The 27,543-nt window shown below is 52.9% G+C and overlaps 1 protein-coding gene across 2 annotated transcripts; it reads left to right on the top strand.

The window, feature by feature from the left end:
* The first annotated feature begins 357 nt into the window (after positions 1-357).
* Positions 358-26,964, top strand: KBTBD11 (kelch repeat and BTB domain containing 11). Of its 2 annotated transcripts, none has more exons than XM_036838955.1 (2): positions 358-482; positions 20,197-26,964. In XM_036838955.1, the coding sequence occupies exon 2, from the start codon at positions 21,051-21,053 to the stop codon at positions 22,983-22,985; it is 1,935 nt and encodes a 644-aa protein (XP_036694850.1). In that variant the 5' UTR covers positions 358-482; positions 20,197-21,050; the 3' UTR covers positions 22,986-26,964. The 2 variants fall into 2 exon arrangements, with proteins under 2 accessions (XP_036694850.1, XP_036694851.1); XM_036838956.1 differs by lacking the exon at positions 358-482 and adding an exon at positions 515-741.
* Positions 26,965-27,543: the final 579 nt, after the last annotated feature.

Genomic DNA, 27,543 nt, shown 5'->3' with positions numbered 1-27,543 from the left:
CAATGCATCGTCCCTAATTTTCCAAATCGTAAACACTAAATTACATTACTTCATGGATTTTTTTTTTTTGAGGGGGGACTAGGACACAAAAGAGAGCTGGCAAAGCCTAGAGCGCTGGCGGTAACCTGTTCCTCGCTCCTTGTTGGGGGAGTTGCTGGATTAAAGCTCAGCATCTATGAGGTGCCGCAGGGTTCAGTGCCAGCCCGCGCCCCTCCCGTGCGCGCAGGGATGCGCCTGCGGTGGGCGCCGCTCCCCCGCCTCGAGCCGGGTGTCCGCGGGACCTCCCTGCGCCTGGAAAGGGTTAAGCGAGCGGAGGGCGCGGGGCGGGCTGACCTGGACTCGGGGCCGCGCCGGCGCGCTCCAGCCCGGAGCCTGCGCGCCCTGCCGGGGGCTGCGGCCGCCCTCCCGCCCTCGTCCCCGCGTCCCCGCCTCGGCGCGCTGCTCGGAGCGGCGGGGCTACCGGCGCGGCCTCCACGGACGCGGTGAGTGCCGGGCCCGCTGCCGCCAAGGCGGGCCAGGGTCACAGGGGGCACTCGTCGGGCCGGGCCTGGCCGCGCGGGAAGATGCTCGGGAACCCGCGGGCGCTCGCACAGGTGCGCGGAACGCGGCCGTCCCGCCCCCGGGCGTTCTCACAGGTGCGCGGGAAGAGCCCCGCGCATGCGCGTCGGAGACCCCGGCGAGGGTTCCGGGTCCCGGGCTCGGGTGGGCGCCGGGGTGGAGGGCGAGGCGCAGAGCTGAGAGGTAGGGGTGGGCCCCGAGCGGGGGAGGCAGCGGCGAGACGCCCCAGCAGGCGGAGGATAAGCGGGCGGGGGTCCCGGGGTGGGTGGGCGCTGGTCGGGACGGGGGTGGCCGCCGGGGCGTGGGGCGGCGGCCGGGGGTGGCCCCGCTCGCTGCGGGGGTGTGGGGAACGGGGTGGGCGGACCTCCGTCCGGCTCCCGGGCGCCGCGTGGAGGAGGGGGCCGCGGCGCGCGGACTCCCTAGGGCGCTCCTGCCGGAAGCGGGTGACGGCCAGCCCCCGCGCTGCGCCCGCGGTGACCGCCTCCGAGGACCCAGCCCCGGGGGCGGCGTGGCCACTGTCCTTTCCGCCGCCAGTCGCGCCTCCGCGCGCCCAGCCCAGCCGGAGCCAACCCGGGGGCGGAGCGGCCCGGAGCCCAGCGGGGAGGAGCCGCACCCCGCGCCCGCGCCCGCGCCCCGCTGCCCAGGCTGAGCGCTCCTTGGGCAGGCGGCCCGGGCTCGCGGCCACGCAGTAGGATGGCGGGCCCGGCCGCTTCCCCCTTCCGAGGGGTGCCTGGGCTCGGTGCCGGGCTGCCCGGGCCTGCCTCGCGGACGGTCATGGCGGGGCCGCGCTGCCTCTGGAGCGTCCATCCCGCGGGGCCACAGGAAGCGGGTGGGAGGTCCCTCCCGGACCTGGTCCCCGGGGGAGGGGAGGAAGATGCGGAGGCACCTCTCGCTTTCTCTTCCGATGCCTGCCGGCCGGGACCCCCGCAACCCCCAGGGCCCCCTGCTTATGCTGCCGGGATTGTGGGGTGCTGGGGGCTGGTGCACAGTGCGTGCTTTCTTTTCACTGAGCCTTTGCCCCACTGACGTACCAGACGGCCCACCAGCAGTGCTTGTTGCTCAGGTTTGAACGTGCCTGACAGCATGATGGCGCGGGGGCGAGGGGGTACGAAAAGGAGCAACATTTAAATAAAGACTGCGTGGAACCGGCTGACACAGCCGGAGGGGAGGTTACATGCATTTCCGCGGCAAGCCTCCCACCCCCGACCCGCGCTCGTGCTGGGGGACCCCAGCCTCCCGCGGGGGGCTGCGGCTGTAACGTTAAAGAAGGAAGGTTTTTAAAAATTCTACCAGTTCTTCGGTTCCTACAGAACCACATCTTCTGTCTCCACCCACCCTCACATCTATTCTAAGGGAAAGAAAAAAAACAAATCAATGTAATAAGCTTTATTTCGCTCAAAGCACTGAAGGCGCTTTACGGCCAGGTTTTTAAGCCCCTGCGCTGCTCTCAGTGGAGGGGCCAGTTCACTGTGTGCCTGCCCTGTTGTCGCCTCCCTCCGGTCCTCATCTACCAGCAGTTACGCAGCCTCTAATTAGGACCCGTAATGGATGCCCATGTTGCCCTTTGGCCTTTTATCCCCAGCTAATGGGGTCCTATTGTTGGAATCCTCCTCCGTCCCCACCCATGAAATGCAGAAGGGAGCTCTCCATCGCAGTCAGATTTGCCCAGGGACAGCCCAGGGAATGCACATTTCTGGTAACTGGCGTTACAACTCTCCCTTTGCGGCCTAACAAAGCAAAATTTTAAAGAAAGAAAGTCTTTCCAGCTTTTAATGTCAATTGCACAGGCATTGCTGATAATATAATTAGAACACAATGAAAATAGCTCAAAGATTTTGCTTACAGGATTTAAGGCAGTCTTGGGCTTGGGAGGAGGGGAGAAAACAGTTAAGTGTCCATCCTAGATCAGGACTGAGCTGTTGGGGCAGCCTGGCTTTGTGTGGTCATCTTGCTGTCCTAGTGTCTGCGCATTCCTTAGGGTGGCCCCTCCTTCACCTGCAGAGGACTTTGCCTGCTGCTGGCTCCAGCCCTGGCAGAACAGAAAGATCTGGAACCTCATCTCTGAACATCTTTCCTGGCAGTCGCCAGCGCTTGATTTCATTTCCATATGTTCTGATACAAGTAGCCACATTGGCAGCGGGAAGGCAGGAGGCCTCTTTTTAGTCCACTTTTGTCCCTGTACTCAAACTGGGGGGCCCTCTGTGCTGTGGGGCCTCCATCTGGGATCCTATTTCAGTTTTTTTCTAAACGCCGACAGCATAAATTGTCCATAATCATAGCTCTGCAGTGAAGCTGGAATTACTTAGGCAGCTGTAATGCCCCTCGGCCTCCCTACCTCCAAGGCTTCGTGACCCAGGAGGACAGATGTGGGGTTGGCCTCAGAGGTGCCCCAAGAGGCCGTCAGCGTGCAGACCAGAAACCAGCCCCGTCATTTTGCACATCTTCCCCTGGTGACTCAGGGCAAATCTGCTTTTCTCAGGAGTTCAAGGGATTAGTGTCTCCACTGTGGCCTTGATTTCGGTTTTTCTCTTGAATTTATTGTAATTATGCTAAAAGTATAGTGTAGGCACCTGCACCTCTTTGGGACATAGTTAACAATGAGCAATGACTTTTGGAATACAGCAGAAACTTCCAGGAGTTTGCCTTTTGCCAACAACCCAACTCCTGCTAGAACGAATATTAAACAGTGCCTTGGAAATTGAAGCCATTGCAGGTCTTCTGCAATATTTGACCGATTAAAAGCCAGTTTCTTTCTTTCACAAACATTTATCGAATGTCTACCCCAGGTCAGGCACAGTTCTAGGTGCTGGGAATGCCATGGCATCTAAAACAGGCACTGGTCCTCACCCCCCACTCCCTGCAGCTTAGGTTCCAGTAAGGTGAAAGGCATTAAAAATATAATCATGTTAACTCATGTGTAATAACAAGCAGACAAGTGGCCTGAAGGAAAGGAATAAACCCCTATGAAAGCATCTGATGAAGGGATTTTGAGTTGGGGTCTGAAGGATGAGGAGGCCTGGCAAAGGAGGATGGCAGGGGACGTCCCAGGGGAGATGGTGCTCAGAGGAGCCCGGCACAGTAGAGGACGGAAGGAAGGCCGGGAGGGGCACCTAGACCATGTCATAGATTTGTAACTTAGTGTAATTTTTATTCCTAATTAATTGTGGCATTTCCTCTATGTAAATTGATGGAGCTTTGCTCTCTAGGCCTTGATGGAGTAGGACGTGTGTTAATTTTACAGAACTGACATGTACTGAATCACAAAGGGCTCCCCATTCCGTGGGATGTTGGGGACAGAACGTCTTGTAAGCCGGTAACCACCGTGCTGCTGTTGGATGCTGTTAGCACCGTTGCCTGGAAAGTCTTGGTCATGAGGACCTTGGTACAGATGCCAAGTCTGCTGCCTTTGTCTGAGCCACCGTCACCTCCCGCCCCCACTGCAGTGGCTCCAGGTGGGCTTCACACAGCTGCCCTTCCCCTTGATCGGTTCCTCATACAGTCGTCAGGGTGGTCGTTTAAAGACACAGATATTATGATGTTGGATGGCCAGTAGCTTCCCAGTGCCCTGGGCTGTAGCCCACAGCACGGGTAACAGGACGCTCTTTCCAGGTGGCGTGGTTGTCTAATGACCAACCCCACAAACTTAGTGCCTGCCGTGGACTAAACGTCTGTCTTCTCCAAATTCACATGTTGAACCTTAATCCCCTGGTGATGGTATTAGGAAGGGGGGGCTTTGGGAGGTGATGAGGCATGAGGGTGGAACCCCATGATGGGATCAGTGCCCTCATAACACAGACTCCCGAGAGCTCCCTCTCCGCTTCCTCCACGTGAGGACACAGGGAGAAGATGCTGTCTATGAACCAGGAAGCAAGTCTTATCAGACACTGCGGAGAGTGAACTATTTATTCCAAGTCTACTGATGTGAATATTCATCCCATCTAAAAGTACCTTCACAGCAACGTCTAGGCTGGTGTTTGACCAAACACCTGGGTCCTGTGGCCCAACCAAGCTGACACATAAAATTAACCATCGCAGCCGTCCTGTTCAGACGGGGGTGGAGGCACACGGTGACCTCTGGCCCGTGACAGCCCTGCAGAGCAGTCAGGCACGAGTTGGCTGGGTTCCTCTTCCTGGGAGTGATCTCCAGTGCTCTTGGCTCTGCCTTCTGGATTCTTGGTTCTGCCCTCTGAGTCATCCTTCTTTTTTCATAAGAAATGCCTGGTGTTTGCAGCTGAGTGGTTTTCTCAGCCTGTTTCCTGGTTTCTCTTTGTGCTGATCTGTTCTGTTTACTCCAAGTTGGCAGTATCTCTTCCTGTACAGTTACCTTAAAAACGTTGTGGGTTTTCTATGGATCTGTTGGGATTCAAGCCACTAGACAAAAGCTACATCCACAAATCCAAATAAGTCCTTTCTCTACCTTGGACTTCCAGGGCCTCTGTCTAGTGCCCCCTCAGATATTTATGAGGTCTTAACAGGGGATCTGATTGTGCCACCTGGATTAATCTTCGCTCTGAGGCCCCATCTTCATTTGACAATATCGGAAGGGCTGGGAAAGAGAAGAGCTTTATCTTCCAACCCAGTTGGGCCTGGTGCCTTTATATTTCCTCCAAATCGCACTTGAAAACGGAACCCTTCCTTCTTCAGCTCTCCTCTCTCATCTCATCAAGTCACAGGGACAGAGCTCAGTAGGGTCACCCGGGCCCTGCCTGGAAGTCTCCTCCAGTATCATCCAGCCCACCCAGCGCATCCTCCGTCTCCAGCATCACGTGGCCACGGTGCTGCCGAGCCCAGCCCTCCAATGCCATGTCCAGGAACCCCATCCACCTGTCCTCGGAGCCCCGCTGGCAACTGCTTCAGAGCCCAGAGGCATCTGCCCACTGGCTGCCTGCTGCCCAGCTGGGACCGCTGAGCTTGCTGCGGGTTCCGCTCTGGTGGCAGCCCCGTCCAGGCGGGTGCGTAATGGACCAGTCCGAACATACTGGCTCAAAACAACAGAGCTGCTTGGCCTGTAAACCTGCAATCTGGGCAGGTCTGGCGGGGAAGCTCAAATGGATTACCTGGAGGCACACACGCACGTCTGCAGCCCGGCTGGGAGCACGAGGGCAGCGGGGCTGGGCCCGGTGCCCAGCACGGTGTCTCCGTGGCCTCTCCCTGTGCTCCCTCCAGCCGGGCGTCTGGTGTCCCCGCACTTCTTACACGTTGGCACCGGGCATCCGAGGTCTGGGTCCTAAGAGAGGAATCTGTATTGTTGCTGTTTTCAACACAGCCTCACCTCCCCATCATCGCCAGTGTTTAGGATCCAGAGACCGGGGCGCATATGCAGGCGTCCGGGGAACCATCATCACCCGTGAGAAGAGCATGCGGGTGGGCTGGATCGAGGGGTCACCTTGGAAAGGATGTGCTGCGTCCTGCACTCTCCAGCCTCCCCTGCCCTCTAGCTCCTTCCTCCTGGCTGGCAGTGGCCAGGGGGCCGTGGCGGCTCCTCGGGGCCTGTGCTGCCCACCCGGCAGCTCTGCGTGTGGCCCTCAGCCCGCCCTCCCATGAGGCCCAGGTCCCTAGATGTCGAGGTCTGTGGCTCCCAAAGGCCGGGCACTTCTGGGCTCTGAGTGCAGGGGACCTTGTGTGAGGGGAGAAGTCTCACCCTCCCTGGTCCTTTGGTCAGTGCAGAGTCGAGTCACCGGGGTGACACAGGGAATAGAAACATGACGGGCAGCAGATCCAGTCCTCAGCTTATGTCACAGCTCTGCTGTGTATCGATCCCGTCAGTTTGCATGAGGCTCTCACCTGTGCCAACTCCTGTCTTTCGAGTGCATGGAAATCACTGATTGACTGAGTAGGAAATGAGAATAAGTACTTTTATCCATGTAGATAATCATCTTGATGTAGAAGTCAAGATATAAAGAAAAATTGTCTTCATTTCTTTTATGTCAAACAGACAGCACCTTGATTCCTTTCTCGTGCAACCGTTCTTAATACTTATTGTGAAGTGTTTGATATTTTGAGGAGAAACATTGAGATGGAAGACGTAGGCCCAGTTACGTGCCAAATGAGGTGGAATACCTGCGTGAAACTTTGAAATGAACTGTAGGCACCTGCCCCTCTTGGTCAGCATTACAGGCTCTGAGAAGACTTTTACGCTTTTGCACAGGGGCTTTTAATCCATCTGACCTCATGTGGCTTCGATGTGGCCCAGGTGGGGGAGGGGGTGGCCTTGGGGCCTGGTCACTCAGGATGTGAACTCAGGGACACTTGTCGCTGCTGTGGAGTCCCGGCAGCCCCGGGACGAGGTGCACAGGCGGCCGGATCTTCCCAGGTCCTTCTGTCTGGTCGTTTCACCAGCGAAGGCAAAGAAACACCGGAGCTCTCAGCTCTGTGACGTCAACCCCAGAAACCGCGCCTTGTGCAGCGTCATGGGATTTGTAGAAATTATGAAAATCACTGGGTCTTGGACTTGTTCTCAGTGTGTTTAGGTTTCTGGAGTTGAGATAGTGCAGGGAGTGAAGCGGGCAGGGGTCCTAGGATGTGGCTTCTAATTTAGCACAGCACTTGTGAGCTGTGTGCCCCTGGGCAAGTGGCTCACCCTCTCTGGTCTCTGTTTCTTCCTGTGTGTGTGAAACACAGGGAAGGGCTGGACCAGGTGCTCTGCCATCTCTCAACTGCAACGTTCCCAGTTTGGGGAAGGATTCTGGGACTGGTCAAACCCTTGGAAATTCTGAGATACAGCATGTCTTCAGTGTCAACATTTTTTTTCTTCAAACCTACAACCTAAATCAGGCCGGGGATTTAACAAAATGGATCCTTCATTTCATAGTTCTGTGCCTAAAAGCCTGGATATTATAAGAAAGCTTTCATTTGACCATATTTTTCTACCAAGTATTCTTTCTTGGGGCCCAACCAAAACTTGAGTCATTTTATTTTATGCACACACGGATGCACACACATACACGTGCACACAGAGATGTAAATGTACACATACGCACGTACACATTCTTGTATATATATACATGTACACATCTATAGAGAGAGATGTGTATACACATAATTTTTCTGATTATAAAAGTATACATATTCATTATAGACAATTTGAAGATACCAAAAATTATGAAAAAAATCATAATTCTCACTATCAACATGCCTTTTCAACTTTTTGGTATTATTCTCATTGTCTTTTTTCCCCTGTTGTGTGTTTTGGGCAGGGTGTTTAAAATTTTTTTAATTCATTTTTTGTTGAAGTATAGTGGATTTACAATGTTGTGTTAGTTTCAGGTATACAGCAAAGTGATTCAGTTACACATACATATATATATATTCTTTTTCAGATTCTTTTCCCTTATAGGTTATTACAAGATGTTGAATATAGTTCCCTGTGCTATACAGTAAGTCCTTGTCGTTTATCTATTTTATACATAGTAGTGTGTATATGTCAATCCCAAACTCCTAATTTATCCCTCCGCCAAGAGCGGGGTTTCTACTGACTACATACGAATATAGTGCGATTTGCTGGTCATATTCCTTGATGATCATTCCATTGTTTTCCTAGTAAGACGGCTCTGAACAGTAACCTTGTCCTCAAGCCTCCGGAGGCCTCTCTGATTGTCCACAATGGCGCTTTGGTCCCAGTTGCTGGACATCGTGATGTTCTGGACGAAGCTGGGTTTTGTCGAGGGGTCAGACCGTCTCCTGTCCCCTGAGGGCTGTGGGCCAAGAGCAGAACAGAGCTGCCTGCATGGCTTCTGGAAGGTCATAGGCTTGTGGGTGAAGGTGGGTCGGTGTTGCGGCTTGATGATGTCGTGTCCTCAGGCTCTGAAAGGGCCCGTTCCGGGCCCTGTCTGTGGAAGATTCTCTAAAACCTACAGCCCTTTCCGGAGCCTGGTCACCAGGGGCTGGGCTGTGAGGGGCAGAGCTGCCCGCCAGAGACCCCCAAAGAGAAGGAAGCCGGCAGGATGCATGGCCAGAGAGGGCCCGGCCCCCGGAAGGAACATGGGTTGTGTGGCCTGGGGCCCCCGGGTGAGCTGCTGACGCGGCGGAGCCCACGTCTCCTGGTGAGGGTGCTCTGAGCAGGTGCTCCGGGGGTGGGGTGGGGGGAAGCTGTGCTGTGACCAGGAATGCAGACACCATCCCCCCAGCCCCGCTGTGCTGCTTTACAGCTGCCTTTTGCACTCGGGGAGCGGCCGCCTCCTCGTGGAATTCCGGACCCCGGACGAACAGACTGTGGTGAGATGCTGTCTGGTGGGGGGGTGGGGGCTGTCGGTGCCAGTGTCACACGCAGGAGTCACAGCCTCAGAGATTTGTTTTTTTTTTTAAGATTTCTTTTTTGGATGTGGACCACTTTTAAAATATTTGTTGAATTTGTTACAATGTTGCGTCTGTTGTATGTTTTGGTTTTTTCGGCCCCGCGGCATGTGGGATCTTAGCTCCCGGACCAGAGAGCAAACCCGCGCCCCCTGCACTGGACGGCGGAGTCCTAACCACTGGACCGCCCGCCCGCAAAACCCCCGAGTCTTCATGTGCCTGACCTACTGTGGCATTTGCCAGGGCGGAGCGCCGTTTTCCAAAATACTCATCTTTCTGAGACTGAAGTGACCTCTCTCACCTTGAACCCGCTGCAGCCATTCACCCCAAACCCACAATTTAGGGGGAAAAGGCAATAAAAATCAAGATGTTGGCAACCTTCATCTGTAAACTCTTTTGAGTCAGATGTTAAAAGAGTTTGCAAAGGCAGCAGGCTAATAACATCGTTTCCTCGGATTCAATCTCAAGATAATGTAAATATTTCGTCTTTGCATCCACTCATTCCTGGCTGTGTCAGGACTGGCCTGATGGGAAACGGCCTCTCTTGAGGCTCACGTGGGTGAACTCACACTCGTCAGAACATCCGTCTTGATTTCTGCTTCAGAAACAGGTGAGCTAGCATTTCATCTACCTTCTTGTCCCATTGAGCCACCCTCGTTGCTTTGAGGACAGAGAGCACGTGTTGAATTTGGATAAATTCCTCTCCCTGTAATCTCCCCACCATGCTGCTCCTCTCCGGACATCCGATCAGAAGGTGGTTCTGCTTGGCTGCGGTTTCCGTGCGAGACTTAGGCCCTTTCCCAGGACCCGCTGAGCCGGAGGGGGATGTACTAGGTCAACAGCATCGTTTCTGAAAAGCCTGAGGACGCAGGTGCAGCAGGAGGGCAAGGCAGGGACTCTGTCATTACATCTTAACTAGAGCAAAGCAGGACAGACCACAGAGAGAGGGGTTTCTATCTTGCTTTCCATTTACGCCAGTAATGGTAAATAAACAAGTGAGATCAACAGGAGAGAAATCTGGGTTCTAACCGGCCAGTAATAGGCATGTGATTTCGGACAAGTCTCTCTGTTATCAAACCAAGAGCTTAGAGCTTTAAAAATTATAAAATGTGAGTTTGTATTTAACTTCCCCATATTTCAATTTGACTGGAACTTTAACCATACGAATACCTACTCCAGCACTAAGAATACAGTGACTTAGGAATCTTCTTACCTAGTGAGTGACTTGACTTAATTATGCTTCAGATTGTGTGGCTTCCATGAGGGTCAGTAGCAGGCCAGATTGACTATTTAATTGATAAGTACTGATTAAACATATGGAAAAACATTTTTAAGTGGTAAATTATAAAATACTCAAACACTGTAAACAATGCAATAAAAATATTCATGTATCCCAGTGAGACAACACATGTTCTCGTCTTGCTGTTTATGCTTTAAATCTTCAGGAAGCCACGTGATACAGAGCAGGCAGACAACCTTCCCTCCCTTCCTGCTCAGAAGTAACCACTGCACCGGAATTCACACCTGTCCTTTTCACACTTCCATGAATGACATATAGTATTTTTTTCATGTTTAAATGTATGTAAATTGTATTATACTGTATCTTTCTGCAAACGGCAGACCTTCAAAAATTTAAAATTATGTTTCTGAAATTTATGCACATTGATACATGTAGATTTAGTTCATCCATTTTAATATGTGTGGTTGTTTGGGCAGTGATAGAAAATCAGTCTAAAAGTAGTTTAATCAATCTTTTTGTACAAAAGGACACAAAGCACTCTTTCTAAAACACAAGACTGATCATATTCACTTCTTTGAAGCCATCAGAGGATTCCCGTTGTCATTAAGATGCCAGGGCGCCACGGAGGGGCCCAGTCCTCTGACCCTGGGGCTCCTGGTTGCACCCAGCCTCTTCAGCTTCTGGAACTGGTCAAGCTTGTTTCCACTGCAAGGTGTCTGTTCTCTCTTCCACCCGCCCTGTGTGTGGCTCCCCCTTGCTCTCAGAGGAGTCTTACCTGATCCCAAGTAGAAATCAGGTCTATCCATCACTACTTCTCGGATCCTTGTTTATGTTTCCTGCCGTGGTTTGTACTTCTTCTAGAATTCGTATAGTAATGGCTTATGTTTGTCTTCTTCCCTACGCTGGGAGCTCCATGGGGACCTCGGCCAAGTCTGTTCAGTTCCTGCTACTTTCTAGGACCCAGGGCACCTCCTGGAACACTGTAGGTGTTCAGCATACATCCACTCAGTGAATGAGCAAATGACTGCGTATTGTTAATTATTTCTCAGTGTTGGTGGGACTTGAACAGATTGAAGACTTGGGGAAAGTGTGGATCTGTTTGGCCCAGGCAGTCTCTCATTTCTGGCTCCAGCTTTGCATCACTGCTGGGACGTTCACCTCTGACTTCAGTGGACGCACACAACAGAGTTATTTTAAAAGAGTTAAGGTTACCCAAATACTGCTCAGAATTGGGTCTCATAGCTAGAAATTTCCAGGGAGGATTGCAGTCCAGGTGCCTCTTTGCAGAGTCTGTGATTCTGTGTGTGATCTCAGTGTTCACACTCTGCGCTTGTCAACAACTCCCGAACCTCGAGCCACAAGCAAAGGCAGGTGCTTCTCTTGCAGAATATTCTGGGTTTGCTCCCTGAAGGCACGTCCGGAACCTAGGGCATAATTTGCACTCAAGTAACTTGGAGCCCCCCTTTTGAGTGAATGCACAGGTTTACCCTCATCCATTTTCCTTTCAGTTCTTCAGGGTCTTGGCTTCAGGGAGCACAGGGCTGTGTCGTAGCTGGGACTGAGGCGGGGCCCGTCTGTGTGATGTCACGTTACGTGGCGGCTGAAGGCACACGCTTCCCTGAGCGCGGCAGCAATGCCCCCATGTCCCCCTGCTTTAAAGCGTGGTGACTTCAGGTGTGTTACTACATCACCAGCAAAGGGCTGTCTTGTGAGTCATGAAGCTCTAACGCTGCTTGCATCTCTTGAATTAACAACAAAGACCCATGATCTGATGAAGGAAGGAGAACAGTGAAGCTATTCAGATTTTCATGACCCAGTTGTCCCGCTGGATTAATGTCAATTTCATCTCTCTGCCCTGGGCTTCCTCTTCCCCCAGACAGCTTGCCATGGGTAATGGCTAAGGGCACAGAGACACTCACAGTTGCCACCAAACTTCTGAAACTCCCGAGCAGTGAGAAGTGGGGCCTGTGAACCCACGTGGCCGCTGACTTAGTGAACGGGTACAAGCCGCAGGCATCTTTTCTGAGGCCTCGTGTAAAATGCCCAGAGACCGGGGAAAGAGGGGAAAAGTGCTCTCTGGTTTTGGTCTGCTGCTAACTTCGTTTGGTCTTCTGAGACGAGTAACGTAGTGTTTCTGGGCCTCCAGCATTTTCTCGTGTCTGGAATCAGGATCGTGGCAATTCCTCATGGTAATCCAGTTGCCATGGATCATGGCAATCCACCCGTCCTCATGTGGGACATGAGGACAAAATGGAAAATTGCCGTGAGGCCTGGGAGCTGCTCTGGGTACAGGCTGCAGGGCTGTGTACTCCGTCCTGGTGGGGCTTTCCGTGAGCCGGGACCGGCGTTGTCCGGGTCGGTACCTCACGGTGCGTGGCTACGAGGAGCTGGGGCCTGTGCGGGGCGAAGCTCTTTACAAACGCGCGTCTAATCCCCACGGAGACCCAGCAAGTTGGGTTCTTGTTTACAGTCAGAGTTATTTCAGTTTCCAGGGACACGAATCCCACTGTTGGCTGAAGCCAGAAACAGACTTATTAGCTCACAGACATCACAAGCCCTGGCTGGGGGTGACTCACCCAGGACACTCTCTCTCTTTCTAGATTTTGCTTTGTGTTGGCTTCACTTTCTTCTCCCGAGGACAAGCTTTCCCTTGATTTCAGCTCCCTGACCCACCCACTGGGCCAAAGCCTTTCTCCTGCATCACCCTTCAGAGGGAGGACCTGGCCTGGGGCCGTGCTCTCGGGACCAAGCGCTGGGAAGGTGGGGTGTGGGCTGGGCTGGAGCAACCCTGTGACTTAATCCCACTACCCTTTATGACTGTGGAGCCAGTGTATGTTCGTTTCAGGAAATATAGAAACTGGGCATAGCTAGATAGAAGACAGTAAAAACCTGTCTCTGACCCAACATCCACAAACACTGATCCCTTTTGAAGAAACTTTTCTTTGTGAGCTCTGTATCATGTCATTGTATGTAGTGCAAGAACTTGCTATGATATGGATTTTTATCTGGATGTTTTCAGAGCTGTTTTTTCTAGGTTCTCTGGTTAACATTCATTCACTCACCATCCATCAAGCCTTTTCTGGTGGCTCTGGCAGAGCCCATCCCTGTGCCAAGGTTAGAACGATTAACGCATCTCCCTGTCGTGAATCCACATTCTCATGGAGGAGGATGACACACATATGCATATGAGGTGCTGAAATGAGACATTCCGTGCAGACATGGACTGCACAGTTGCTGACCTGGGAAGTGAGGAAGGCAGTGTCTGTGACGGCAGGTCCCTGGGGGCCTGGGAATGAGCAAGAATTCTGGCTCAAAGGAGGAGAGGTGGCTCTGGGTGGCAGGGACTGTGCGGGCAGAGACCCTGAGGTGGGAATGCATACGCAGATGTACCTACGCGGGGGTTACGTGCACAGATACACCTGTGTAGGGTTTACACACAGATACACCTGTGTAGGGGTTACACGCACAGATACACCTGTGTAGTGGTTACGCACACAGATACACCTGTGTAGTGGTTACGCGCACAGATAACCTGTGTAGGGTTTACACGCACAGGTATACCTACATGGGGTGTACACATAGATACACCTGTGTAGGGTTTACACACAGATGCACCTCTGTAGGGTTTGTACACACAGATGCACCTGTGTAGGGTTTACACACAGATACATCTGTGTAGGGTTTACACACAGATACACCTACATGGGGTTTACACACAGATACACCTACATGGGGTTTACACACAGATACATCTGTGTAGGGTTTACACACAGATACACCTACATGGGGTTTACACACAGATACACCTACATGGGGTTTACACACAGATACATCTGTGTAGGGTTTACACACAGATACACCTACATGGGGTTTACACACAGATACCTCTGTGTAGGGTTTACACACAGATACACCTACATGGGGTTTACACACAGATACATCTGTGTAGGGTTTACACAGATACACCTACATGGGGTTTACACACAGATACATCTGTGTAGGGTTTACACACAGATACACCTACATGGGGTTTACACACAGATACATCTGTGTAGGGTTTACACAGATACACCTACATGGGGTTTACACACAGATACATCTGTGTAGGGTTTACACACAGATACACCTACATGGGGTTTACACACAGATACACCTACATGGGGTTTACACACAGATACATCTGTGTAGGGTTTACACACAGATACACCTACATGGGGTTTACACACAGATACCTCTGTGTAGGGTTTACACGCAGATACACCTACATGGGGTTTACACACAGATACATCTGTGTAGGGTTTACACAGATACACCTACATGGGGTTTACACACAGATACATCTGTGTAGGGTTTACACACAGATACACCTACATGGGGTTTACACACAGATACATCTGTGTAGGGTTTACACACAGATACACCTACATGGGGTTTACATGCACAGACACACCCACGCAGGCTTTACCGGGGCGTGGCAGCAGTTCTGTGCTTGTGTGAAGGATGGAGAGGACTTCTGGGCAGAGGAGGGAGAGATGAGGGCGGCGGAGACTTGGGAACAGATGGCTCAATGCCTCATTTACCAGCCTAAGGAGTTTGGACTTTGAGAATAACTATTACGTAAAAGCTTCTCTTTAGGAAATTCTCTGATTTTACTTCCTCTAGTGAAGCCCTGCCAGAAGATTCAGCCACCGTTACCCCCTAAATCAGGCCCACACAGACAGCGCCGGTGGGAGCCCATCCCCGCCACGACCTGCCCTGTGTCTCTGTCTGCTTTACTCTCAGAGCTGGGGGCGTCCTGAGTCACCAGAATTCTGCTCCCAGGATGCGCTGGGCAGGGGACCAGACATGGGAGTGTCTCGTAGGCGTCCACTAGCCCAGCGCACGGAGGCAGCTAAGTCGAGTGCTTCACGCTCAGAACTGGTAACAGAAGGGCGCAGAGCATTGGGCCCAGTGCTTGGCGGCGGCATGGGCGCTGAGGCCGGACAGCGGGTCCCCGTCTGGCTCTGCCACCTAGTAAGTGTGGAGCTGATTAATTGTATGGTGACATTGGTTCACATCTCATTTCCTCTTTGGTAAAACGGGGCTAAAAACTACGACCCCACAGAAGGGTGGCTTGTGAGGGTCACATGTGTCCCTGTGATGTAACACACGTGACAGCAGTGCCTGTAAAATAGACAAAATAGGCGTGAGCTGTTTCATGATTACTCGTGCATTCAGGTTATGTTACAGCCTGTTGAGTCTTAGAAATGTCCTTCATGAAAAGCAGATTAAAAATGATAGGTTGTAATCTGGCAGAATAGACTCGGATTAACGTCACCAGACCTGCTGAAGGACGTCACTTCCCCTCTTAATTATTCAACACACCAGGCTGCTCACCAGCCCCGCCCATCCCCAAACCTCATGGAACATACGGCCTACACCCGGCTTGGGGGTCCTCTCATCCAGGTGGTGGGTGTCTCCTCGGCCGAAGCGTGTACAGAGCCTTGTACACAGGGACCCGGGCCCTGTGCCCTCTGCGTCTCCTGAGACCACACGGCACCCGGCTTTTAGCAGCCAGACGGCCAAGCTCCCAGGATGACTGAGGAATGAAAACCTATTTTGTGAATGATGCTTCCTTGTGGCAGCGTTGGGCTCCGTGTTCCAGACACGCCGCTATGACGGCCTTGCTAGGGCCAGACCGTGAACTGTGATGAGTGCGGAGAACGTGGGAATCAGGGCTGGGGTGAAGGTCACTGGCTGCCCTCCCCACCCCCACCCAGGCATCCGCTCCCACCCACCTGCATCCCTGCGCACCCAGAACTGCCACCTCATTTTAACTGGGCCCAAGGAAGAAGGAACCAGCAATATTTGTAGGAACAGCTGAAGGGAATCAACACATTCTATGATCAAACAGATATCCTGACATTCCCTGCAAGTTTATGAGACTCGATGATGTTTCTTCTGTTTGTGGTTTTCTTTGTGAATTAACCCCAGGAGTTATTGGCTGTTCACTATGTGAACAGGGTCGTGCTGGTGTGTGGGAAGCAGGCGGCGGGCAGGGCACAGGTGGTGGTCCCGGACCTCTGCTGTCACAGGCGTGTGGCTGGACACATGGATGAGATACGTGTCGGGCGTGACTTGGAGAACACCGAGGAGGAATCGGCTACAACAATAGGTGCTGCAGACATTTAGATAAACTTCCTAAGTCTGTTCATTAATATTAAAAAAAAACTGACTAGTTATTTGAAACGGAGAGTCTCTTTAGCAACCTATATTATTCTAATGAAGCATATTTAATTTTAAATAACCTGATACCCACCTTAAGCACAAAAATAATGTCCACATTTGGGAAATCATAGACAATCTTCTTTAAGAAATTCATATTGGGCTTCCCTGGTGGCGCAGTGGTTAAGAATCCGCCTGCCAATGCAGGGGACACGGGTTCGAGCCCTGGTCTGGGAAGATCCCATGTGCCGCAGAGCAACTAAGCCCGTGCGCCACAACTACTGAAGCCCGCGTGCCACAACTACTGAGCCCATGTGCCACAGCTACTGAAGCCCGCATGCCTAGAGCCCGTGCTCCGCAACAAGAGAAGCCACCACAATGAGAAGCCCGCGCGCCACAATGAAGAGTAGTCCCCCGCTCGCCGCAACTAGAGAAAGCCCACGTGCAGCAACAGAGACCCAGTGCAGGCAAAAATAAACAAATAAAAATAAATAAATTTATTAAAAAAAATTCAAATTGAGAGTGAAGAAATTCATAGACTAAAAAATTCTGTTTAGGTATTTACAATGTGGAGAAGAAATGTATAGCCTTCAGGGGGAAATGCTACCTAAGTTATATTTAAAGCAGACTTGTTCCTGTTAAAATATTTTCTCACTACAGTCAGGAAGGAGCCTGTTACTACACCCCACACCTCCACCGACAGATCCCCTCCCGTCGCTACGCAGGGCAAACGTGCTGCCATTCATCTGACTGTAACAGACCCCAGAAGCAGTGCTCAGGGAAGAAATCCTGCCCGATGCCTCGGTCGGGCGGGGAGTTCCAGTTATTTTGCCGTCACCAGGGTGGGTGCTGGCACAGAGTCCTCCAGGAGCCCCTTAGGGGGACTCTGATGCTGGAGCCAACTGCAACATGGGGGGACGTCCCCTTGCAAATCCCGGACCTCCAATCCAAAGAATCTGACCCTAAGTGTCTTGGCAGACTTGCGGTGCTCAGAGGACTGTTATTCACAAAATGGGCTGACTTCTCCCCATCCGTTTTAAGGCCAAATCACAGTAATGGGCCATGCTGGGGAGAAAAGATGTAGCTCCGAATGCTGACTTTCTTTAACATCATTTGAAAAAGGAAGTGGCCCCGCTGCTTAATTTCCTCATCTCTCCTGTGGAAGCTGACCCTCTACCCTGCCAGGCGGGCAGGGGCCACGACCTGTCGTGCTGCAGAAGCTTCCTTCAGAAAGGGGACCTGCTGGGTGGCCTCCCAGCCCTTGGGATCCAGCATCACTGCTGCCTGCATCACAGTGACAGACGGTCTCCTGTCTCACCTGACAACATTCAGGTGTTTGGCATTACCTTGGCCGTGTGGGTGAACAGGGACTCCTGACCTGGTCACGGGGCAGAGAGCCAGCTGAGTGGGTGAGCAGCTGTCACACTTTGGATGGGATTACATGGCTGTGCCCAGGTCTCGGGCCACCCCCGGCTCTGCCAGCCTGGTCTGTGATCCAGGCCAGGGGCGCACAGGGAGCTGGCAAGGACGTGCCTGCTTGGACCACTGAATACCTGGGTCATATTTGTTTCATTGTGGACATGCAGCTCTTGCTTCTTATAGCTACGACAAAATGTCTACTTAGCCTGATTCTTTCAGGCTTTAAACAGATTCTGTGGGCTTCCCTGGTGGCGCAGTGGTTAAGAATCCGCCTGCCAATGCAGGGGACACGGGTTCGAGCCCTGGTCTGGGAAGATCCCACATGCCGCAGAGCAACTAAGCCCGTGAGCCACAACTACTGAACCTGCGCGTCTGCAGCCTGTGCTCTGCAACGGGAGAGGCCGCGACAGTGAGAGGCCCGTGCACCGCAGTGAAGAGTGGCCCCCGCTCGCCGCAACTGGAGAAAGCCCTCGCACAGAAACGAAGACCCAACGCAGCCAAAAATAAATAAATAAATAAATTTAAAAAAAAAAAAAAGCTAAATCAGGGAAAGAGCCACTCTAAAAAAAAAAAAACAGATTCTGTAGAGCTTTGAAAACAAGAATTGCAAACTTAGGCTTTTCAGTGTGTCCTATTCCCTGCCTTTCCTTTGAGTCTGTGATGACTTCCACGAAGAGAACTCTCAGGGGTTGGGCTTCTGCACGTCCCGATGAGAGTCAAGCCAGAGAAAGAACCAGGAAGTGCTGAAACCCTTCTCCTGGCCAAGAAAAGAAAAAAAAAAAACTAGTTAGTTTTCTGAGGTCCAAGGTCTTCTGTATCATACAGAGAAAGTGTGAAAAGAATGAAGCAAATAAGAGAGCCAGTTCTCTGATTTTATTTCAGACACTGACATTTATATGTATATTTGGGAAAGATATGTATATGCCTTACTTTTTATCTGACTTTCCCTTGAATGACTCAGCTGACTAAGAAAGCACCTCTGGCGTTTGGGAAGAGGCCAGAAGCTTTGCTTATAAAATCTGTGCAGCTTTCCAGTTTGTCATCACATTCCGGTCGCTGTGGGCCAGAACGCATTTCCATCTCAGTGGACGCAGGACCTCCCCAGCAGCATCACGGGCTGGGGCACAGCTGTGTAAACATGTGGCACCTCCGTGACCCACATGCCCGTGGTGAGAGTTTCAGCTCGTCCCGACTGTCTCCATGCTGCCTTTCCACATGTCCTAGACAGTGCCCTGCACCTGGTGAATATGCCCCAAAGGTTACTGTTAAAAGATTTCTGGAAAACAGAGAAAGAGAGAGGGAGGGGAAGAGAGACAGAGAGGCGGGGAGGAAGGGAGAGACAGAATTGAATGTCTTGAATCTCCACGTCTAAGACACTTGTATTTCTGAGAATAATGGGAAAGCCTTTTTCGTAACACGGTAGCAGGAAGAGCAGGGCAAGCGTATATTTTTATACACACCCGTTCTCTCAACCCTGAGCATTTCTAGGGATCAGGTAACAGTATTAAGTACGATTAGTAGAAAATCAGAAGAGGTTGAGGGTAGGTGGTTAAGTATCACTTTATCCCATTTGAGAGGTGAACATACCCTATAATGATGACGAATCTGAGCTGTATGTATTTGGTCCGTTTCTCTTGTCCGCAGCCTCTTCTTAGGAAAACCAGAGCACAGCTTGCCCCTCCCCTTGTGCTAAGGCCCCCTTCTAGGCTGGGGAGTCTCAGTGAAGGTTTTGCCAATTAGGAAAGATATTTTATTATTTTTTTATAATTCATCTGCAGGTGCTCACATCTGCCTTCCAAGTAGTTCTGTGGATTTTGTTTTTTGTTTTGGTTTTGTTTTGTTTTGCCTTGGCTTTTCTTTTGCTGCACGTGTGCTATTTGAAGAGTTGCTTCTCTGCGGTTTTTCAGAGGTGCAAATCCAGGAATGAGCAGTTCAAACAGATTCCAGAGTTGGAGCCTCTGAGGCCAACTCCAGAGAAGAGTCCACAGCACCTTTCTCCAAATATTTGTTGTAAATGAATTTGAGATAGTTGGCTGGAAAAGATTTCAGGAAAACTGTCACACAATAAAACTGAGGTTTCATAGGCTGGCCATGCTTTCTCACTAAAAGCTCTCAATTTTACATACACATCTCATTAGGTCGAAATTAGGAAGTGGCTGATATTTGACTGCCATTGCATTCACACACAAAAACCAGCAATTTCGTGTGGTTCAACCCAATGTATTTAAGGCTCATGGCTGAATTGGGCTCTTCTTTATAGGCCTCAAAAATCAGGGGAGGAACAGTTTTTTAATATCTAAATAATCCCGTATGTTTTATTCACCAAACTTTCCAGCACTGAAAAGTCACAATCCCCATTCCCACCATATCTGAATCCTATAACCTGAAAATTGTGGAGGGAAATGGGGTAGATGCCACTGACACAAAATAGCCCTATGGAAAAATGCAAATTCCAACATTCTGTCTGTTTCTCCTATAAACAGGAACACAAAGAGCGTGGTGACATGACATGGAAACACCTGATATTCCAACAAAGGAAGTCGCAGGGGAAGGCTCCCGATGGATGAAGGAGGAAAGCCGGTCTAGTGTGTGCAGTAACTGTGTCTTCCTAACACCCACCTGGCGACTGAATCATGCCCTCCCTGCTTCCAGGTGAACATTGTCGAGGCAGGCCCATCAGGAGCGCTGCCGATGCCAGGACACACACAGATATTGTCCGGCTGACCATCCCTAAACCTTAATCGCACATGGGAGTCACACACAAAAAGAAAGCTCCCTGGGGCGGCTCCCTGTAAAACAGCAGTAAAGTCAGTGTTCTGAAGTGTGGACTGCAGCCCGTCTCTGATTCGTTGGTCCTCGGAGACAGAGATGTGATGGAATGTGGAGGGATAAACACTGACTCAGGAAGAAAGGGTAGACCCAGTTCCTTAGGAGCACCTGACAGCTCAGTTCTGCAGAACAGGAGCTCCAGACAGAGCCGCGGCTGCGGCTGCAGGGCGGTCCTGTCCGCGGACTGATCATCACCACGCGGCGCGGAGACCGAGCCACAAAGACCCCTGCAGACGGCCGCCCGGCGGGAACCTTGCCTGGTTCACAAGTTCAGCCGGGAGCGCGCTCCAGTCGACACACCCCTTTCGCCGGAGAGGAGAGCGGGAGGGCGCGAGGGGAGCTGCGTGCGCTTGAAAACCAGTGTGGACACAAGTGAAATCTGATCGCGCGCCAGCAGAAGCGTGTGAAGCCAGGAGCCCCGGAGGAGCGATCGACCTTGGGCAGCCCGAGTTCGGGCGAAGTCATGCCGGGCTGCTGAGCGGGGGCGGCAGCCGGAGCGAGCGCTCGCATGGAGAGCCCGGTGGCCCCCTGCGTCCTCTACCCGGGGGACGGAGCGTGCGGCCAGGCCGGGGGCCGGGGCGGCGCTCCCGAGGCTCCGGGAGAGGGCGGCCTGCAGCCGCCGGACGCGGCCGGGGGGGAGGGCGCTGCGTCCCCGGCGCAGACACCCTGCAGTCTCAGCGCGTCCCTGTGCTTCAGCTCCGGGGACGACTCCCCGCCCTCTTGTCGCCGCGGCCGGCGGGTGGTGCAGAGGCAGTGGGAAGTCGGCAGCGCGGGCGCCGCATCCCCGGAAGGGCGCGCGTCCCCTGAGGATCCCGTGTCCCCCGAGGAGGAGCGCACGTCCCCAGAAGAGTCCGCGTCCCCGGAAGATCCCGCGTCCCCCGGAGAGCGCCCGCCGGCCGAGGAGCCCACGTCCCCGGAAGAGCCCGGGGACCCCGCGCCCGTACCCCCCGGCGTCGGGCCGGAGCACGGGGAGCCCGACCTGCTCATCGAGGTGTCGGGCCGCCGGCTGCGGGCGCACAAGGCGGTGCTGGCGGCGCGCAGCGACTACTTCCGCGCGCGCGCGTCGCGGGACGTGCTGCGGGTGCAGGGCGTGGGCTGGGCGGCGCTGCGGCTGCTGCTGGCCTACGCGTACAGCGGGCGCATGGCGGGCGTGCGGCCCGACAACGTGGCCGACGTGGTGGCCGGCGCGCGCCGCCTACAGCTGCCCTGCGCCGCGCAGCGCGCCACCGACGCCGTGGCGCCGCAGCTGAGCCTGGCCAACTGCTTCGAGGTGCTGAGCGCGGCCAAGCGGCAGCGGCTGGCCGAGCTGCGCGAGGCCGCCTACCGCTTCATGAGCGACCACTACCTAGAGGTGCTGCGCGAGCCCGCCGTCTTCGGGCGCCTGTCGGGCGCCGAGCGCGACCTGCTGCTGCGCCGCCGCCTGCGCGCCGGCCGCGCCCGTCTTCTGGCCGCCGCGCTCGGCCCGGCCGGGGAGCGCGCGGGCAGCCGGCCGCAGAGCCCGTCGGGGGACGCGGAGGTCCGAGGCGACGCCGCCGTCTACTGCTTCCACGAGGCGGCCGGCGAGTGGCGCGAGCTGACGCGGCTGCCCGAGGGCGCGCCGGCTCGGGGCTGCGGCCTGTGCGTGCTCTACAACTACCTCTTCGTGGCCGGCGGCGTGGGCCCCGCGGGCCCCGACGGCCGCGCGCGGCCCTCAGACCGGGTCTTCTGCTACAACCCGGCCACCGACCAGTGGAGCGCCGTGCGGCCGCTGCGCCAGGCGCGCTCGCAGCTGCAGCTGCTGGCCCTGGACGGCCACCTGTACGCCGTGGGCGGCGAGTGCCTGCTCAGCGTGGAGCGCTACGACCCGCGCGCCGACCGCTGGGCCGCCGTGGCCCCGCTGCCCCGGGGCGCCTTCGCCGTGGCGCACGAGGCCACCACCTGCAACGGCGAGATCTACGTGTCCGGGGGCTCGCTCTTCTACCGCCTGCTGAAGTACGACCCGCGGCGCGACGAGTGGCAGGAGTGTCCGTGCAGCAGCAGCCGCGAGCGCTCGGCTGACATGGTGGCCCTGGACGGCTTCATCTACCGCTTCGACCTGTGCGGGGGCCGCGGCGATGCGCCGGGGGCCGGGCCTGCGGGGGGAGTCAGCGTGCTCCGCTACCACTGCCTGGCCAAGCAGTGGAGCCGCTGCGCCTCGCACCTGCGGCCCCCGGGCGCGCCGTCGGGCCTACAGCCCTTCCGCTGCGCCGCGCTGGATGGCACCATCTACTGCGTGAGCCGCGCGGGCACCTGGCGCTTCGTGCCGCCCCCGGACGGCGAGCCCGGCGCCGGCGACGCGGGCCCCGAAGGCAGCTTCGAGCTCCAGTCGCTCCGAGCCCCCGCGGACGCCCGGGGCCTGCTCTTCCCGTTCGTGCTCAACCTGCAGGAGGAGAAGCCAGACCGAGGCGAGGAGGGCGCCGCGTAGGGTGGGCCGGGTCACCCGGGCGTGTCCCTCGGCAGCCCTGGGCCAGGGGACGCCCCGTGGGCCGAGGTCCCAACTGGGAAACTGCAAGGGGCGAGGGGAGTGGAGGCGGGGAGGGAGAGAGTCGGGGGTGGGTCCCGGTGGGCCCCGCCCCGCCCACGGGATCATTTAAAGGCTTAGAAGGTAGAAGCTTGTCGCGGGGCCTTGAAGACCTTTTGCGATGCTGTATTAAGGCCCGCTTCCTAGTCCGCATTCCTTTTGCTTTGCTTTGCTTAATGGGGTCGATGGCAAGATGTAGGATGTGTGCAGATAGATAACCTTACAAATAAGATACAAAATACCTGAGAAAGAAAGAAACAGAATGAGAGATGAAGTCTCTGGGTGCAGTGGGTGAGGCCTGGAGTGTACCGGGGTGTACTGTTCTCGGTGTCACTCGCGGAGTGGCCGGGAGGCCAGACCTGAGTTGTGTGGAGTACCAGGTACCGTTGCTTCCTGCACCATGAGAGGGGACCTCGGGGCCACCTCCCAGAGCTGAGATCCTAGATTAGGCCAACGTGAACTGTATGAGTGGAACGACTGAAAGAAGGTCATACTTTTTTCGGCTTGAGGTTTAAAATTATAACTGATAAGTAAAGCTTTTAAACCGTTTCTAACTTAGTTTAAAAGTTCCTGCCACATGTGCTTAACTTGCGGTTGGTTCCACTCCAAATGTAGTAAGTATTAAGGGTGAAATCTTTGATTCCCAGTAAGATCTGTCCAGTGAGCACTGGAAGTACCTCCTCTGTCATCACAGGGGCCCAGATGTGGTCAAAGGCCCACACACCTCAAGAGCAGGTCCTTCTCACCGCTTAACTGAGATGGGTTTAATATTTTCAAATTAAGAGATGTTAATAATCATGTTCAGTGATGTAGTAACGATTTGCTCTTATTTGAGTTTTAAATCTTTGGCGACTGAATGTTTTCCAAAGGGCATGTCATCAGTAGGAAAAGCTGACAGTGGCCGTGGTGCTTGTCTGCTTTAAAAGGAGCATTTGGTGCCCAGCAGGTATGGTCAGCCACTTTGATATTTCATAGTGGGCTCAAAGAGAGTAGTATTCCCCCCCCAAAAGAAGGTTAAAATCCTTTCTTTTTGAGAGTTCTAAAGAATAACATGCAGGCACAGTTGAACCCACTACTTATGATGTTTTAAATATGAATTCTGTCATCCTGATGAGGGAAATTCATTTTTACAAGCATCAGTCTAAGAAATTGTGGCAGAGTGACAATGAACATATTCACATAAGGGGAAATAACATATTTATAACGTAGTTTAGCAAGCAAACTACACTTTTCTAATTGTGAATTCCAAAATACTGTAGTAGAAGTAACATGAAATTCAGTACTTTGATAGGGCACAAGGATTAAAAACAAATCAGTTGATCTTTCCTCATTTGTTATAACATTTTACTTTCCAAATATGTACAGACAGGGCTTACTGTTTATTAAAAGTTTAAGGGTAAAGTATACGCTCATAAATAGAGGCCAACTGATTTGGATTCTGAGTCCAATCCACTTTTTTTTTATTACAATAGGAAAAGTACACATTGAAAGTTATTGGCACATAAGTAGATGAAGTCATGTGTACATTACTATGATTTACTCGTGAATCCAGTGATGGGAGGTGACCTCTCTCTGTGCCAATCAGTGGGTATGTGGGACGTAGGTTATGCTTTTTAAAGAGTCTGTGGTTATGAAAGTGATCAGTTAAGCATGTTTAGGAATGATAGCTTGAATCATGCTTGCGCCAGAGCATGGGATTTACCGTTTTAGCTGGTGCATTCTGGTGACTTGTGTGCCTGCCCATGACTGCTCCTGACCTGAGAGGATGCTTGGCAACTTGCTCCATCGTCTTAGGAAAGGAAAACAGGCTTCAGATTGCCTGACTTCTTTGGCCTTTTGGTAGGAATAGACTGGAGACATGGCAGGAGGAAAAGAATTGAGATCCAAAATAAACAAATAATGTCCTTCTAAAGACGTGAGCATTTCATATGATAGTACATTTTTCTCTAGACTTTCTTTATTTATGGTAAAACTTTTATATGAAATGGAACCAAGCTAATATTTTCATTCCTTCCGTATCAGACTCGTGAGATACTATCACTGTGATTTTACTTGAGAAATCATTCCTATGATGTTTACCGTTTAAAAACGTAAACGCTGAAAGTGGGCTTCCAAAGTAAACTCTCCCCGTAGATGATGGGAGACCTGTTAGATGTCACGTGTGGACAGCCACACGATAACATGCCCAGCTGGAGTGTTTGTATATTACTTCATCTTTTAACTGAATGAAGAAATGCCTGGACTAGACACAGCGTCACCTTCTGTGGGAGCTGGTCCCGGAGTCCCAGGGATTTGTCAGGATGAGATGCCCGAGGATGCCTAAGGATGGGTAGAGGATTTAGAACCTTACAGACCACACTTCTAATCGTAATGTCACTGAGAACAGACACCAGAGCACCTGGCATGCTGAGAGGACCAGTTTAATTTGCTTTTGGAGGCCAGTACCTGGGGTGTAGGGCCAGGAGGGTGGTGCACCAATTACACCAATGGAAAAGACCCCCCATGCAAGATCCTCGGTTTGGAGGACAGCTAGGGGAGGGGCAGGCCTGGCTGAGACTTCCCTCCAGGTCCGATCCGTTCCGAGGACGGATCATGTCACATTCAACGTGATGTGCTAAGTCTGTATGCAGCTCTATTTAGAGAAACAGTTGGTGCAAAAATATGCCTGCTCTTCGATCAGTTGAGTCAAACGAAGCTAGTGCATTTACGACATCCGTCCATAGTTCTCATGAAATTAAGAAACCCACGTGCACTGACATTTCCAGATATTTGAAAGAGCAGTGGCATTTTAAGGGGAAAGGCTATAATTTGGGAAAGCTTGATCTTTTGGTTAGCTGACAAGCAATGACTTTTGTATTGTTAATCAAGGTTCACTTGGGATCCAAAGGAATGGGGTTAAGACGTCTTCACTTCCTTTCTGTTTTTACCTTGGGTTTGGGGAACAGCCCCAGTGCCGGCATGGACTCTGGCAGCTTTATGGGACTGGATTTGGAACTCGGTGACTTGATTTCTGAATCTGTGGCAGCACCAATCTCCTTTCCTTGAAGAGAATGGAAGTTCTTTTGCTACTTAGTTAAAACTCCTCCCTTTGTTTCAGTTTTGCTACAAATACTTAAAATGAACCACCTGCGGCCATTCCTGTTAATTTCTGGTGTCACTTTAGTAATTCTGGTAGCTGCTGTTTGATCTGTGGGTCTCTTGGGTAACTTCCTGTGAAAGATTTTGAAATGAAATGCAATGTTTTTGAGGTCCTTTGCGTTTTTCCTGAAGTTAAGATGGTTTCAGGACATAATCTGTTGTAACACCTTCCTGGGGTGATATGTAAACAGAAGTGCTCTTTTGTGTTCTGTTTTATTTTAGATGCTTTCCTAGCTTACGAAATGTTTTATTTTGGTGTTTTGAAAAAATATATCAGTGTTCTTATTTTCCCCTTTCCTCTGCAATATCATTCTTCACGGGAAGGTAATAAGAGCTAAAGATGGGACCGTGTCATCTTCTGGTTGCATCTGAACGTATGTCAGCGGCGACGCTCACTGCACTTTCCCCCCTTCCAGGAAGGGGCCTGGACCACAGGAGCTGGCAGGGCACTTCGTACCTGCTTGGTGAATTGGTTTGAGATGAACTGAAATAAAAGCCTAGGTGTGTTCTCATGTGAGATGAAAGTTCCTCTGAGGCTTTTGAAAGCTGTAAGCAGTGCTGCAGTGTGGCCGGGTATTAAAGGCAGACAGGCGTCTTGAAGACACAGTTCAGGCCGGCTGATGCTTTATGGACCAACGCTTCAGTTTCTAGGTCCTGGGTACCAATTGCGTAAAACCTTGTGCATCCGTCTGTTTATCCTGAGATGAAATAAATCACTGGGCGATGCCAGTGCTCCTGAAACCTGCACGGCTGTTCTTGTGTCTTTTCTTAGGAGCAGAGCCCTGGGTGGGTGTCCTTACCTGGGAATGTGCTCCCGGGGCTGGGAGATTCCGGCCCGACCTGCGAGGCCCAGGGCCGGAGTCCCCCGTCTGAATGAGGAGTCTGGGGGCTCCGGAGGGTCCGTGCAGCTCCGGTTCTAAGCCAGGGGGTCTCTTCCTACTCATCAGGTGCATATGAACCCCTCGGTCCCCCCTTTCCTCACCTGTCCCCTCGGCCAGCAGGCCGTGGGCCGCCCCCCGACACCGCTTCCTGGAGAGGCTGTCCTCGACGACGTGGTGTTGGTTGTGGGTTAGGAGAGTTGGTGTGGACACGGGAGAAGCGGGAGCCAGCCTGGCGGGGGAAGGTTATCACACTCACAGCCCGGAGAGGGGTCAGCGCACAGCTGGCTTTGTCGGGCACGCGGCGCAGGGCGAGGGGAGATCTGTCCTTAGGGTTCCCGTGAACAGCTGGGCATGGCTGCTCTGAACGATCCCGAGGTCTGGGCAGGGGCCCCTGCTCCGCCCGGGGTGCCCGCCGGGGGCCAGGCGGGGCAGGTGTTGGCTTG

The sequence above is a fragment of the Balaenoptera musculus genome, chromosome 21 (genome assembly GCF_009873245.2).
Source record: "Balaenoptera musculus isolate JJ_BM4_2016_0621 chromosome 21, mBalMus1.pri.v3, whole genome shotgun sequence".
Lineage (NCBI taxonomy): Eukaryota > Metazoa > Chordata > Mammalia > Artiodactyla > Balaenopteridae > Balaenoptera > Balaenoptera musculus.
This window is presented reverse-complemented; position numbering and strand designations above follow the sequence as displayed.